Below are 17,578 nucleotides of genomic sequence, written 5' to 3' on the forward strand. Positions count from 1 at the left end.
GCCTATGGAGAGTCCCCACAAGGATAGGTGTGTGTGTGTGTGTGTGTGTGTGTGTGTGTGTGTGTGTGTGTTTCATAGCCTTGGCTCTTCAGATGTGGTTTGAGGAAGAGCTGCAATGCAGGATAAAACAGACCAGAGAGAGAATTAAAAAGAGACAGAGAAAGTGAGGAGCAGAGGAAACACTGAGAGAACGTCTGAACCCTAGACAGACATTGTGGAGGGTTTATTGTCAGATCCAAGAATATTTGCCAAACCAGAACACATGCATGATGCAATCATGCACTCCCATAATACAATGCGCTTGACTTGCCATGTCATTTTCATTTGAATGAAGTGCACATAGTAAGTGTGACTTTTCGGTCATTCATTATAAGGGATGTTTTAGCCTATACTTTCAAAAGTTTTTTTTTTTTTTAGCAATATACTGTATGTTGAAACTCAGTGCAACCATTAAACAGGATAACAGATTTAACATATAAAAGTCAAAACAACTAAATAACAGATTTAATATATAAATAGGCTAAATAACTATAACCTGCACTACTGTACAAAAGTTTGGAGTTTAAATGTTTTATTTTAAATGTAAATTTTTTTCAGGAGCCTTTGATGAATAGAAAGTTCAACAGAACAGCATTTATTTAAAAAAAAAAATCTTCTGTAACATTATAAATGTCTTTCCTGTCACTTTTGATCAGTTTAGTAAGTACTTGCTGAAGGAAAATATTAATAACCAAATAAATAAATAAACAAATAAATCTTACTGACTCCAAACTTTTAAATGGTAGTGTAAATAACCTTTTATTGCACTAAATTATCACTGCATAAATTATAAAGGGATAATCAATGACGCAGTCACAATATGTTTATTGCTTCCAATTTAGACAATAAAAATAATATAGTTACATTTCTAACTGACAAGTTGGTTGCTGAATAACGAGTATTTTATGTTAACCCGCATAGTTTTGTTCATGATTTGAGAATGAGGTCATGCAAACCGCTCATGTTGATATCAGCCTCTTACCTTAACGACAAAATAAATGGGAAGTGTTTTCTCCTTCATTTTGAAACTCGATAGGCCAATTTATTATGTTGTCCTAACTTTACACGAATATATAGTTACTTAATAATTCAGCATGGTTTCTTTTTCTTTCAGAAACAAACCTGTGACATTTCGGTCCACAATCACTGCATTGTGCAGCAGTATATCCACTGCAGCAAGCAGCACACTTTTATTCCCTTTAGCTTTAGTTTTACCAAGGCCGCACTCACATGTATGGGCAGGACGCACATGTTGAGTGTTCTGGAGCGGATCTGGAGTTTATCTGGATTTGGAGGAGGTGTTGAAAACCACTGAAAAGTGGCTCCCTAAGCGTTCACACGCCTGCTGTTAAGAGGCCCATTTAAGTTAACACTTAACAACACATGCCCTACATAAAAGTACCATGTCCTAGCATTATGATTGTACCATGTTACATTAGGATTTCAATTTTCATTATTATTATTATTACTATTACTACTAAAAATAAAATACATATTTATGTTGTAATATTTCAATGTAAAATAAATGTATAATTAAGTACAATAATAATAATAAATATTGTATTGAAATTTTACAGTTGTACTGTGAAATAAAATAAATATTATGAATATTGATTCACCATCATATTAACATGGCCAAGTAACTTAAAAGAAAATCATGTTATTACAATACATGTCCAGAAATACCATGGTAAAAAAAACATGTGGTATCACAGAATGAATCTGGGATATATTTTAATTAACCTATAACCGCCACAGCATTTTATCCAGCTGTACAGTTTAAGGCACATTGTGCAGTCGACTGAAAAAAAAAAACTTAACGTAAAAAAAATCTGACTTTGATGTATTCAAGTCAGCAAAAACCTTCTAAGAATGTGAGTCTGCATTAGCAAATGTCAACCGATGAGCTGTTTTTCAATAAAAGGTACAACATATTCCACTGCATGTGAGAAAAGCATGACGAGCAGCTTTCTGCATTAATGGGTCAGTATGAAAGAGTTGCGCTCACCTTTCGAACTCTTCCAGGCATTCCACAGGTCCTCCACGCTTATAAGCTGGTCGTCACCGTGGAAACTGTTGTGCTTGGCTTTGGGGTCATGGTAGTTGAGGTCCTCTCTTAAAAACTGTTGGATAACAGGGAACAAAATGAAATCTATTCCAATTAGCAACTCAAGGATACCAGTGCATTCAGAAGAAAGTGAAAACATTAAATATGATCGCTTTATTCTCCACTAGCAGAGATTTTTTTTTTTTTATGTTTCCTTTATAAAGAGCTTGAGAGCAGAGATGTATTTATTTTTACATTTCCTTTATAAAGACCTTTAGATGGAGGTGTAAAAAAAACAAAAAAAATGGAAAAAAAAGGTGTGTAGAATAATTTGTTTGTGCACAACAGCACAAAATTAAGCAGACACTTAATGCAGCCCTTAAAAATAACCATAGTGATACAGTGATTATATCAGATGACAATAAAATAATATATGAAATAAAAAAGTAAAAAACATATATAAAACTAAATAATATAATAATATATAATAATAATAATAAATAATAACATAACAAAATAAAGATATAATACCAAAAATAAACCAAAATACATAAAACAATACTATAAAAATACAAAAATAAAAAAAAAATCAATTAAAAAAATGTTTAAATTAAATTAAAACACCAAAAATCTAATAAATATAAATACCATAAAACAAAATAATATTAAAAATATAACAATAAATAAATAAATACATATTTTTGCTAATGGATAACGAAAGCCTTTACAGTCTTAACAGACACTGTGTAGGGACTTGGATCATAACCCGGCTATGACCAGCAATACTACATTTTGTTAGTCGCTTGGTTTCCAAGCCGATAGTCCTGCCCAACTCAAAAACTTACTGGAGCGAAAATGACAGTTTGTTTGACCATCATGAGCAAATGACCAGAACATAATTCAATGACAATAAACTGTTTACTCTAGGGAACATTTAACAGCCAACCCACAGGATATAAACTATCTTACATGTAGACGGCATGATGTTTTGAGACATTCTGGGTCTATTAATACCATTGGGTTTTCTGAACATATAGAGAGCAAAGGCTCTGTTTGCTCAGACACAGCAGATGGCAAAACTGATTACACAACAAAACGCAACAGAAGGTTAGAGTGCAGTTCACAGAATATTTAAGCTGGTAAGAGCTTCAAACTGTGGTTAAACTGCAACCACTGTGGGAGATTTGTCATAAATGTGTAAATATTTAGATACACCTGACAAACGACACCTGCTTTCTTGAAATCAAATTTGCTGTTTTAACAGCATTCATAATGGCTTATGACTGACATATCAAAACATGTAGAGATGCTTGGCTTTTTCCCACAGCGGCAATAATTAAAATCCACAATTTCACTGGAAACGCCGTCACCAAGGCATAAAAAAAAGAAAATGAGTCATGGTTTTCAGATAAAGGCCAAGACATTCATCGACTTGCCCACTCAAAGACAAGTGTCGAGCAAGATGAGCAAGACTGCTGTGTGGAAACCGACACTGAACGCAGCGCAACCGTTTCTATCAGTTAAATTTTCTGACTGTAAACTGCACTACATGCCATCAAATCATCATTTTGAGATTTTGGAAAACCGACTCTCACAAGAATATCAGGATGCTTGCAAATCTGTGGTTGCCATTCCGTGGGATTTGCCTTGATGCTGCTTTGAGAATGCTGGATGCAGCAGGACAGCACGCCTACACAACATATCGCGCGACTGAAAGGATGCCAGGGAGGGGCAGGCCCTGCGTATGCTTCCAAAATGACACCCAACGAACATGATGACCGGCTTTTCTTGGGCAAACGGCCACTGGTTCAAAAGCAGCATCAGAGATTTTGGATACCATTCATAAAAGAGAGATGGTACAAAAGGCGTACGTGTGAGTTTATTGCTTAGGAACATATTGCTGAAAGAATGAACAGCCCTAGTCTGTCGGGAATTGTCTTTCATTGCGGTTTTGAGTGGGCTAATGTTGCTTAATGTTAGCTAGTGGGCTATTTCACATTTGGTAGCAGCTAGGCTAACTTAATGTGGGTGAAAGAGAAAAACAGATTGCAGTACAATGAAACAATGCAGGTTCACTGAAAAACATTAAAAACTTATAAGGCTAATTCTAACTTAACCTGTATGAAATAGTCAGATTTTTTTTTTTTTAACAAACAAACAAACAAACCTCAATTTCATTCAGAGGCCCAAACTGAGCAAATATATGTAATTTGGTGCAGATGTTATTTATATGACCAAAGATTAAGATTAAATTCTGATGTTTGTAATGTAAATCAATTTGATTTTTAAAACAGTATGTCTTAGTAAGATAAAATTTTAATAGTTTTATTTAAATTAGTTTTATTATCAAAGCTCTGTAGTTTTTATTGTAGGGGGCAAAACATAATGCAATGCAAAAATGATGCTTGACAGATGAACAAATAAACATTCATCAAAAGCCTGATGTATCATATTTGATATTTAAATTTGAATGATTTTTCAGTTGAATGAAATTTGAATGAAAAAAAAAACAAAACAAGTAAGCCTAAGTTGCTTCAGTCCAGTAAATGTTTATCTTGAAATATTACTAATTTAAAAGTTATTTGGTCACACTTTATTTTAAGGTCCAATTCTCGCTATTAACAAACCATTTACTACAACTTTTGCCTCAATAAACTCCTAATGTGCTGCTTATTAATAGTTGGTAAGGTTGTTACTAGTTAATAGTGAGAATTGGTCCCTATACTAAAGTGTTACAAGTTATTCTTATGCTTACTTTATAAAAAGGCCTTTCACAAATTAAAAAAGTATGAACTATCAATCAGAGGGCAAAATGCATGTGGAGGATTGTGTACAACAGGCTTTTCAGCAATGTTTTGATCGTGTTGACCATTTAGAATCCTAAAAATCATGTATCAAATAGTATTTATAGAGTTAACAAAATGCTAAAGGAGGGAACCTCTAAAACAACATAAGATGCAATGCAACCCCTAAAGATGTCTGCTTGAAAGTGCACGGCTTTAACAATCTAGGGCTGCACGATTAATCGAAATTAAATCGCGATTAGCCAGAAGCTGCGATTGTCATGCATATCTTTCAGTGAAGCACGGTTCTGTGATCAGTAGTAAATCTCCATCCGAAGGCCAGAGGGCGCTCTCGCGCTGAAACTCCAAGTACGCCCCGCTGAACAAATCAGGAAATTTCTATAGCGGTTGCTGAATAAGCAGAAGATTTAACTGCTTTCATTAATTCAACGTGACTAATAAACAAACTACTATAACAATATATGGTTTATTTGAGTTCTTCTTATTATAATTTTCCTTATAATAAATTATATAATAATGCAATGCCTTTAATAGAATACTATGAAATATGTTGTGTGCCTTATTCTGTGTAAGAAGCCACAACATCTCACAGAAAGATTTTTTTTTTAAACACTTGACTGACATTATGAAGTGACTACGCAAACAGCTTTCATAATCGCAGAACGATTTCTTCTATTTCATAATCGCGCGATTAAATCGTCTGCATAGCTTGTCAGTGAACTACAGCTCTGTGTAGTAAATGCTGCTCCATCTGAAAGCACGTGCTGGAGATTTACTAATATCCACAGAACTGGCTTTACTGGCAAGATACACATGACAATCACATTCGATTAATCGTGCAGCCCTATAACAATGTTACTTGAAAGAAAACTACATAAAACGCAAACATTTTTTTCAATGCGAACACAAGCTATTTCCTGTAAATGTGCAAGATGCCTAATTCATTGGCCAGTTGAGATATATTACTTGAAGGATATCAAGTGTAGGTAAACAGTCAAATGTGCACTATAAACTAGTGTGATTATAACTATGATAATTAATTAAAATAATATGATAACAAATACTGATTTGTAAAACCTAAAATAACAGCTGACACTGGAAGCCTTCCACATTCTAGTTAAAAATAGCTGTGCACATACATTAAAAATAAACAGGATATGCCGCTAAAAATATTTACTACTTCTACTAAAAACTACTGCATTAAAACATCTAGATAAACTAATTGACAAGTTGGTTTTTGGGTAATTAGTATCATAACTATCTTGACTTATTCTTACTCCTGACTAGTAGTGAAACCAATGCCTCGTGTTAGTTTCTGGAGCTCACAGACATCTGAGATGTGACTAGTGTTAACTGCTGAGAAAACGAGCAAAAATATGTCATTTCACAAGACTGTGAATATCATATCCTTGAGCGGTAGAACGCTGACAGATGCATTGTCTCATAACCAGTTGGGCAAAACTCTTTAAGATGAAGGTCAAAAACACATGACAAATGACATGCACAAGTGTAGATTTTGACTAGTAACTCCTCTGTCTTTTATCCCTTGTAATCAGTGGATTTATTTAGTGACAGGTCAGGCTGATCCTAGATGAGCACTCTTTCTGAGAGACGCCTACACATGGGTCTGAATTAGCGGTTATGGCCTCTGCAGACCACCTGACTCAGAATAGCACCGTGAGGAGGCTTCTGGTTTCCTGCAGAAATGTTTCCTGCATCTTGCAGCCCAAAGAGCAAAATAACACCAACCATGACACACATTGCTGCACTACGTCACATAGGCTGATACAATTCATCATGTACTAATGCTTTAACAAACCCAGATCACTGGAAAGAGCATTAGACAGGACAAATCCCATTCATTCCATTCATTAAATACGCAAAATTGTCAGTAAAGAATTACATAATCCATTATCCAATAATTACAGAAAAAAAGTAATATATAAAAAAAAAAAGATAATAACAATCCTGATTAACCTGTAAAAATATTGTTATTAATATATAATATTCGTTTTACACATGTTTATTTTTACTCAATAATGACTATATAACTGATTTTATATAATATATAAATATAATAATATATACACATATCTAGTAAATATATATATAATTAATTTAAAATATTATAATAGAGTAAAATGCATTACGTAGTTAATTCATTAATAAAAAAAAATGTAATACAGCCTTGTACCTTTTTTCATGTTTATATACTTTTTTATATTTTATAGAGATATACATCTTTTTATGCTTTAAACCAAAATTTGTAATTTTTTTAATAATCTCTGAGCTAGCTGTAATGGTTCATGAATTTTTGCAGAAAATAAATTTGAAAAATACTTCCAAAACCATGGCAGTCACTGTTGTATACCATAGGGTAAATGAACAGATAGCTTGTAAAATTAAAAACATAAAATAAACCTAATATCACAAGCAGCAACAAGCATCAGGATACCTATTAGCCTGCTGCAGCTTACTCATTCACCATCATGCTGAGTTGAAAGTTAATGCTATGAGAAAAATTAATCAGCTGCTTAATCAACCACACTGAGAGTGAGGTTAGAAGAGAACAAAGGTCAATCTGCCTAATTAACCAAAAGTTGGCCACTCAGAAGCAGCTTTCGAAGTAATTCACTGACCCCATCGGTTTCCACAACATCCACATTCCCATTGGCATCGTCGTCCATTTGCTTGTGAATGCTGCGGATGGCCTCAAAACTGAGAATGGCGTTCTCATCCTGGCAGAACAGCTCGTCAATGCGGCAAAGCTCTGAAGAAAAGAGACAGACACAGTTAGTGAGATACTAAAATAAGGCAAATTCTTAAATTACCTCTCATTTATTATATTTATAATTCATGTTCCGGATCCTTGTAATCTTTAAATGAAATGCCAAAGCCAATATCTTAGAGACCAGGCTGATGGCTGGCAAAACTGAAATATGATTTCACACTATATCATTTAAAGACAGCAAATAACATGCACAACAATTGCTGCAATGACATCTATATTTTATATAATATATGGAAAATTAAAATTAAAATGAATCAAAATGCTATATTACTTTTGCATATATCATTTATTTTCTTTAACAGTTATGTTAAATAATATATTAGACAAAAAATAAATTATATATATATTCTATACCGCTTCTAAAACCTAGCGGCCAAACAGAAAAACTTGATGCAAATCATTTTAAAAATACCAAATATGGGTTGCTATATACTAGTCTTGGCAATTTATTGGTGAAACACTAATTGTTCTGGCAACGTATTATTAGGACTAGGTCCATCCCTTGTATCAAACATCCACTTTTTACAATTTTTTTATATCCACTTTATACAATTCCTGATAGATAAAATAAAGCCTTGTCATATATTTTTCCTAGTTTATTATCCTGTTTCACACAACAATACATCAAATTATGGAAGTAAAGTTATGGAAGTAGAGATGCAAAAGGCAATTCACGATTACTAAGTTGCAAGTACTCATTTTGCAGATGCTTTTATCACTTACGTTATGTTCCACGTCACGAGTGCAACCTGGGATTAAGTGCCTTGTTTAATGTCACAATGATGAAAGGTCCTTGTGAGTTTCAAACCTGCAGTCTTTCGGTTACCAGCCAAGATCTTTAACCATTACACCATCCTACAATATTGAAGCTTTATTGGTTTTTAATTTAGAACTAGTGCATTCAACAGGACCACATCAAACAATAAAAGAGTGCCTCTTTGGAAATAAAGGTGAGATAAAAACCCAATATGTGACCCTGGACCACAAAACCAGTCTTAAGTCGCTGGGGTATACTTGTAGCAATAGCCAAAAATACATTGTATGGGTCAAAATTATTGATTTTTCTTTTATGCCAAAAATCATTAGGATATTAAGTAAAGATCATGTTCCATGAAGATATTTTGTAAATTTCCTACTGTAGATATATTAAAACTTAATTTTTGATTAGTAATATGCACTGCTAAGAACTTCATTTGGACAACTTTAAAGGCGATTTTCTCAGTATTTAGATTTGTTTGCACCCTCAGATTCCAGATTTTCAAATAGTTGTATCTCGGCCAAATGTTGTCCTATCCTAACAAACCATACATCAATGGTAAGCTTATGTATTCAGCTTCCAGATGATGTATAAATCTCAATTTCAAAAAACTGACCCTTATGACTGGTTTTGTGGTCCAAGGTCACATATGGCCTGTTGCCTTAGCAATAGTTAACTTAATTGTCGGGGGCAACAAAGCACTCTTCAATGAGAACATTGCGTGCTAATAAAGACTTAAAATGATAGCACCGGATCAAATTTCAGAATTCAGAAGTGCTTCTAAACAGCCTTCTCCAAATCCCACTGTGTCCTAGGGGGGCTAAAAATAGACTAGTCTGTGGTATTAACTAAAACTAGCAAACAACTATTTTTAGGCCGCAAATCTGCACAGCTGTTGTGTTACCACATTCAAGGTTCTGAGGGCCAGGAAAGCTCTGGTTTGTGCCGAGCGAACCTGCAGTAGTTCTTGTGAACGTTCACGAGTGGGAACTTTATCAGCTCAGAGCATGTGGTACTAGAGAGACTGATGTAGGCTGTGATGCATCCGGTCGTGTTTGTGTATATCAGAGTGTTATAACACAAAGGAACCGGTCCAAGAGATCCATGAGCTGCAGAAATAAACCTTGGCGTCTGTCTTTTCATAACACAATACATTTAGAAACTTAAGAGGAGACGTCTCTTAAAGCTCTCAAGGTACAGAGACAGAAGTCTATCTAAGCCTATCAAAGTCACCCTGAAGGCTTGGTAGATGATTGGGAACGAGGTTGGGGGCTGGTAAATGGACATGAAAAGAAGCATACTTGGTTTCTGAAATGTATCACTTACCAAGTAGAATGAACTACAACCTTTATATTAGATGTATCGTCTTGAATACCAGGCTGTACTCAAAACAAATTGATCAAACCTGAAGAAATTGAGCAATATCTATTTGTTGCTCAACTACTTGTCTCGGGCGATGTAATCACAAGTGATCAGCAAAGATAGATTGCTGCTTTACACCCGTTAGTAACATGCTAGTCTCCTGCCTAGTAACATCTCCTGTGATGTCCTGTGATCGGATTTCAAGAGGAGGGTCTCTTCTGGGACACTGTTAAATGTGTCACTGTTACTGCATGTTGATATAGCAAATAAGCCCACTTCCAACAACAACAAAAAAAGTGTTACATTGTTTTTCCCTAAATAATACTTTTAGAATTTGCACAAACTACCATTCAAAAGAATGTTTTTGAAAGTAGTCGCTCACCAATGCTGTATTTATTTGAGCAAAAATACAGTAGAATACAGCAGAACTTGGTACAATTTAAACTACCTCTCTCTATTGTAATAGATTTTAAAATGTGATTAATTCCTGTGATGCAAAGCTGAATTTTCAGCATCATTACTTCAGTCTTCAGTGTCACATGATCCTTCAGAAATCATTTTAATATGCTGATTTGCTGCTCAAGAAACATTTCTTATTATTATCAATGTTGAACACAGTTGTGCTGCTTAATGTTGCGTGATACTTTTTTTCAGTGATTAAAAAGTTCAAAAGAACAGCATTTATTTAAAACAGAAATATTTTATAACATTATAAACGTCTTTAAATAACTTTTGATTATTTAATGCATCCTTGCAGAATAGAAGTATTAATTTCTTCCAAAAAAAACTTGTGAATGGTAGTGTATATACACAAAATGTGAATAAATATTAAAAATAATAATAATTCATATTATATTTATATATAATTTTAATCCAAGCACAAATGAGATGTTTCAACCAGATTGCATCAAAACAACATATAAAAAAAAAAAAAAAGATTACACTGCATTATTGTAACTTTTAGGTCCAAAACTTACATTACCCTAGTACAGATATGCAATGCTACAAAAGCTTGATTGCATTTCGTCATAATATATCAGAAAGAAATTAATTGAACAACACACATTTAGCAAAATTGCCACATCAAGACATGTTGCATAACCCATCAGTTCTCTTTTTCAGGTCATGGTATGCAACAGTTTGGAGAAAACTCAGCTAGACACGCTTATAGTTAACTACCAAAATAACAGCAAGAAAACTCTATCGACCCCCCGAGAATAGTGACAAGAAAAATTAAGAATAGGACGGCACACTTGCAAAGCATTTGCATACTTGCGTAGAGTATCTATCTGGCTTTTGGTTACCAGCTGTTGTCCCATATAAAGTGTTTTATATAACCTAAACAAGCCTAAGATCAAAAGCACTGGTCAAAGCCCTGAACACTGCCTTTGTAAGAAACATGACTCTGTATCTAATCAGAGTTCAGTGAATACAGTTATGTAATGCAAAAGTCCCCTTACAACAATTATAATAGTCTAGCTAGTCAAGACAAAGTAAATCATCAAATAAACTTGATATAACAGATTTCATCTCTAAAAAAACGAAAGAAAGAGGACAACAAGCCACTAGTTATTTTCTGTCAATCTGCCGTTATATAACAGACAGGACTCAGGAGATGAGGGGCCGGCTGCCATTTTTGGGAGGCTGAAAACTAGCGCACCAACTGTGGAACATTGTCTTCTCCAATAAGACTGGAAACAAATCCAGGCCGACCAGTGGCATGAGTTTTGTACTGTCTGAAGCCTGACCGTCCATCGGTGCGGTTCTCAGACCTGACACGCACAGCAAGTTCCAAAGATCAAGGCCTGCGAGGCGTGGTGGGTACTGATCCTCTCTGCTGAAGCTTGAAAGAGTTTTTGATCACAGAGAGGCTGATGTGGTCAAGAAATATTTTATAAAATGGGATAAGAGCTGAAGTTTTAGGACATACACTACTGTTCAAAAGTTTGAGGTCGGTAAGACTTCTTGAACTTTTTGAAAAAAGTATCTTATGCTCATCAAGACTGCCTTTTTTGATAAAGAATATGGTAAAAACAGTAATGATGTGAAACATTACTACAATTCAAAATAACTGTTTTCTATTTGAATATATTTTAAAATGTAATTTATTCCTGTGATGGCAAAACCGAATTTTCAGCAGCCATTACTCTAGTCTTCATCCTTCAGAAATCATTCCAATATGCTGATTTGGTGTTATTTCAGTATCAGAGTTACAATTATAGTTTTTAATCAGTATTTTGAAATAGTTTTTATTTTATATTTTCTGTTTTCATTTTAATTTTAGTTAAAGTTTTAAAAATATTGATGTGTTTTTGACAATTTTTTAATGGTTTACATTAATTTTTATTTTTATTTTAGCTATTTTTTACATCACTATAAACTAAATGAAAATGAGAAATGTTGTAAAGTTTATTTTATATCAAGTAACACAATTTTTTTATGGTTTTAGTTATATTTAATAACCCTGGTGTTCAAGAGATATTCTTACTATTGTTGAAAGCAGTTGTGCTGCTTTTTTGGAAACCTTGATACATTTTCTCAGGATTTTGTTTTCAGGACTTTTGATGACTTGCAATAATTTTAAATTTAAATAGTTTTTAACATTGTAAATGTCTTTACTGTCACTTTTGATCAATTTAATGTGTTCTTATTGAATAAAGGTACACTATAGAGGTGTTGGAAGATTAACATTAATTCATAAACCACTTTCTTGTCATTTTGTCACGAGTTTGTAGCAATATCATGGTTAGAAGGGGGAAGAGAAAAAAAAAAAACTGAAACCCCAAACTTCCTTGAACGCTTGTGACCAAATTCCTTGAACGCTTGTGACTTTATACTGTCTATATAAGTGACTTGGCCTGTTATTTTAATGCCATCAAACACACTTGTGCCTGATGCAAAGAATAAAATATCTTAAATATAGAAATATAAGCATTGTAAAACACCCATACATGATTCTAAAGTCACAGCTACTGAAATTTAAAGCAACGAGCCCAACCTGCTCAGAAATACACACCGGTAGCATACTGCATGATAATACAGCATGATAATTTGTTTTGCAAACTTATTACCCTTATAAAATATTTACATTAATCGGTTTCAGCTGAAAAATAACAAACACCTATGGTATGTTATTTCCCACAGTGAGAGACAGAACAAGGTTATGTTTACATTCAGAATAGCATGCTAACATGCTACTTTATCTTTGCAGTATGTACGTGTGTGTGTGTGTGTGTGTGTGTATATAGAGTATTCACATTCTCTGCATGCACAAGATACCCAGGTTATCTGCTACATTTACTAAAACGTGTAGTATAAACTTGACCTTTCATTTCCAATGTGATGAATGAAGTGGAAGTAATACCAGCTTCAATTTTCAATGTCTTTATCACTATAGTATGCTAAAAGTACACCACTCATACACAAATATGCATTAAAGATGCAAAATAACCATGTGTTACTACTACAAATACCAAGCATAGCATACTATTGATTGGAATTGTAGACCTGGATCGATTTGCAAAGTTACAGGTGACTTTACAGGTCAATTCAGTGCAAAATGTTGTGTGAAATATGGTGGACACATACAGTACAGCTCATTCAACCAGTAGCCGGATGATGTATTGTCATTTAATGACTGGGCTCTATTCCAGTTCAACAAAAGCTTTGAAATGCACTCTAGACTTTAGGCAGTTTTCCCAAAGGGCTCTTAAGTCATTACACTGCAATCAAGATCAGACGGTTTGATTCACTAACATAACACGGAAAAGCAAGAACACCAGAAAGCCATAGCTATTCATTGTAAAAGACAACTTTTTTACATCTTTAAGTTGAATTGCACAAGAGCCATTGAGGCAGAACGTGATTGATGACAGACAAATATAACTTAAACATCACCCAGGTTCACATATAATAATGCTAGCTATATGTATACAGCAACTGCATTAAGAAAATTGTCCACTTAACATTTGCGTTGTGCTCCATAAATAAGTTACGGAAGGAAGCAAATAAGATTAATAATTAAAACACAAAAATCATCAATAAAATGTTTTACCCAGTCATTTAAAAATAACACATTTTAGAGCTGTAATGACAATACCGTGATACCGTGAAACCGTGATATTTTTGCTTAAGGTTATCATACTGTCAAAATCTCATACCGGCCCATGCCTATTTGGATCATGATTAAAATCCAGTGGTTGCCTCCGATTTTTAAATGGAAAGAGCACAGACAAAGCCTTAGTTTGTTCATATTAAGAGATTTATTTTATTTGTGTAACTTTTTGATTTGGGGTTTGTTTTAAAATTTCTATTTAGTTTTGTTATATTTGTAATGAAATTAACTCATTTGTAAGGGAATTAATTATTATTATTTCATTCAGGTTTTGAGAGGACTTGAGAGGATCTGAAGATTCGAATTCAACCTGATTAGACCGGATTCCAAATTCGATAGTTTACACTTTAAATCAAGGGTCATCCAGCGAGCCGGTGATTCTTAGTGTATTTTAACAACTTGAATCTTTGTATTTTCCCTGGCCACGGGTTAATACATGTTTTGATAAGTTATAAGCTATTATAGTAATTATTATGAGTAAGCTACGAGCTAGGCAGCAAGGGATCTTTGGCAAAAGTTTTAACCTTAAAATTATATGACACCAAACAATGATTCTTTATAAATGAAACATGAATTTTAGTTTGTCTCAATGGAATGTGATTGTTTCATGTGACTCAATAGTATAAGTGGGTCCGTTCGAAGACAGAGATCCTACATATTTATATTTTATATTTCAATTTCACAAAGAAACGTGCAGCAATAGCTTAATAAAACGACACCTTCTCATTTTTTGTTCTTTGAGTGTAACTAAAAACAAATATTTTCACATTATTGCATAATTTTCAAGGCCTGGAAATCACATTTTTTTCCATGACTTTTAAAATAAACTTCATGCCAAAATCAGAACTGATTCGAATTACAACAGAAAATCAGAATTAAAACAGAAAAGTCCCCCCTTCCCCCCTTTTGACTGAAACTGGTTTGTTTCGTAGAGCAAGCATCCGGGCAAGAAGCAACAGATCCCAATCATCACTTAAAAGTCAACTCGTATGAACTTTAAGGACAAGCCACCCTTTATATGGGCCTAAAACACATTACAGAAGCAATTGTATGCGCTATGATGCTCTTGGCACCTTCATTTGACATGCTGCCACAAGTATGACTGAAACTGGTTTGTTTCATAGAGCAAGCATCCGGGCAAGAAGCAACAGATCCCAATCATCACTTAAAAGTCAACTCGTATGAACTTTAAGGACAAGCCACCCTTTATATGGGCCTAAAACACATTACAGAAGCAATTGTATGCGCTATGATGCTCTTGGCACCTTCATTTGACATGCTGCCACAAGTAAGGACAGTGCTTAACAGAGATTGCATTCCCTTACTATTCTCAGCCAGGCCACATTTATACCCCCATACAATTTCTAAATTAGACTACAGCACTGGCACAAGGGACTGCAAAGCACAGAGCACTCTGAAGTACATTTTGTTTGTTGATAAGGCCGTCAGCTCTCATCTATGATGACACAGCTACTTTTTCTCCAATGTAAAATAATAATTCAAACAGTTCAAACTCACCTGAGACACCGTTGTCCGATGTTAAGGGGTCTGGGCTTACATGATTGGATTTGTCCGCTCGACATTCCAACAAGAAGCATATACATACAATCCAGAAAGTCACCAATCTGCTGAGCTCCATAGTGGGACAGCTGGTTTGGGATACGAGAGAGAAAGATCATGTGAACAAACCAACAATCCAACCCTGCATGTCAAGTCATGTATTAAAGTAATCCTGAGATGATATACGGAAGAACACAGACAACTGAAAAACACTCTGAATAAGCCTACTTCCTCACTATATAGTAGATGGAAAACAGCATGTGAAAAGAGCAACATGTCCAAATTTCATTCATACCACCCATATTCATACTATACAGAACATACCTCTTTAACGATCACAAAGTAAGTTTCATTCAAACCTAATAGTACATACTTTTGGACACAGCTTTAATGTCTTTAATTATGACACTCATTCTGCACATGCTTAGTAGAGTTCTCTTTTTGCCTGAAAGTAAAGGTAATAGATAAGTCCCCATTTTGAAGGGTTTTTTTTTGTTTTTTTGATGCTCAGTATTTTTCTTCTATACTGTATAAACTTATGGTGCCTCTGAATTTAAAGTTTTCTATTTTAACTCTATAATACATATTAAAAGTATTTTATAGTACTAATATATTGTAAAATATTAATAATGTAGGCACCACTTACACTTTTGCTATAAATGCATCATTTCTAACAGGTAAAAATAAAAGAATTAGAACAATATAAAGGTAAAACCCATTCAGTAAGCAGAGTGTAAAAAGTGTTAAATCAATGTTAGTTATTTGACGGAATTAAGATACAGTGGGTTAAACATTTTAACTCATGCCTTGCTGAAATCCACTTCCTGTAATTGACCTGCATATTATTACTAGAGCCCGACCGATATATCGTTTAGCCGATATTATCAGCCGATATGAGTCTGTCGCCGATATATCGGTATCGGCGAATATGCCGCAGATACGATTTTTTTTTTTACAGAGCATATAAACGCAGATAAAATGCTTGAAATTGTGTAATTACTTAGTTTGTCCAGCAGAGCGCGCTCCATTGTTTGCTACTGGCGACCTGGATGAAATGCTTTAAAGCTTAAGTCTATGGAAAACCATTGAAACTTTGAACGGCCATATCTCCGTAACGGCACGGCGGATCCGCACCAAATTCAGGGGATCCCTTCAGCTCTAGGAACCCTCTCGAACGCGAATCGAGTGTACGTCTTGAGGCCCTCTTTCGAATGAGACCACCCCCACGTCGATAGCCCCCGGGGTTCGGGAGTTACCCACGGTTAAATCTGCGGTCCGGCGCTGACCTATCTAGCGATCCCGGGGGGCTACCGACACGCGGAGGGTGGCGTTGAGAGGGCTCCTCGAGCTGAAGGGATCCCCCGAATTTGGTTGAGATCTGCCGGCGCGTTCGCGAGATAGTGACACCAGCCAACACTTTCACTTCAGTAAGGAGGTTTCTTGTTCAGGCAGCAGCATTCAAGCATTGTCTTATTCGACCGTAAGTACCCTGCGAAGTGGACTTCACATGAGACATCTGACTGCTGAGTGCTGAGTAGTGATTGTGTTTTTCAGCACGTGTGCACCCTTAATTTACAGAGAAAAGAAGGTCAGGGAAAAATCTGTAGATGGAAAATCTCCATACAAGTTCTTTGTGCATTTTTCTTTTTTACTACTTGTACACGTTGCATTCAAAGGGCATTAAAGTGCGCGAGACGTGAATTCGTATTTATTTACAGAGGTAAATTATGTCACACTTCTCTAGTGAGTTCCGTCTAGGCCTGTCGCAATAATCAATATATCGACTTATCGCGCAATATATGTACATGACCTCAATTTTTGGTGATGAAGTTTGTTGTCATTTGGAAGCATGTAGGCTTTAGGGCTGCACGATAAATCGCATGCGATATTTAACTCGCATCTTGTCAGTAAATCCATTCTGTAATCAGCGGTAAATCTCCATCACGTGTGGGCTTTCACATGGAGCAGCATTAACTACACAGAGCCGTTGTTCACCGACAAGCTGCGCGAAACATGCGCAAAATATGATCGTGATTTTGAACAACGGCTCTGTGTAGTTAATGCTGCTCCATGTGAAAGCCCGCACGTGATGGAGATTTACCAC

At 35.0% G+C, this 17,578-nt stretch overlaps 1 protein-coding gene across 2 annotated transcripts in view; it reads right to left on the minus strand.

Moving 5' to 3' along the window:
- The window catches only part of LOC107686510 (stromal interaction molecule 1-like), a 45,431-nt gene that overhangs the window by 25,213 nt on the left and 2,640 nt on the right, over nucleotides 1-17,578 (minus strand). For both annotated transcript variants that reach the window (XM_016483548.1, XM_016483549.1), the window contains exons 2-4: nucleotides 15,433-15,563; nucleotides 7,530-7,660; nucleotides 2,048-2,162 (exon numbers count right to left, since the gene is read on the minus strand). In XM_016483548.1, the coding sequence (XP_016339034.1) occupies nucleotides 2,048-2,162; nucleotides 7,530-7,660; nucleotides 15,433-15,553 (367 nt within the window). In that variant the 5' untranslated portion in view covers nucleotides 15,554-15,563. The remainder of the gene's footprint in view (nucleotides 1-2,047; nucleotides 2,163-7,529; nucleotides 7,661-15,432; nucleotides 15,564-17,578) is intronic.

The sequence above is a fragment of the Sinocyclocheilus anshuiensis genome, unplaced genomic scaffold, assembly GCF_001515605.1.
Source record: "Sinocyclocheilus anshuiensis isolate Anshui unplaced genomic scaffold, SAMN03320099.WGS_v1.1 scaffold1146, whole genome shotgun sequence".
Lineage (NCBI taxonomy): Eukaryota > Metazoa > Chordata > Actinopteri > Cypriniformes > Cyprinidae > Sinocyclocheilus > Sinocyclocheilus anshuiensis.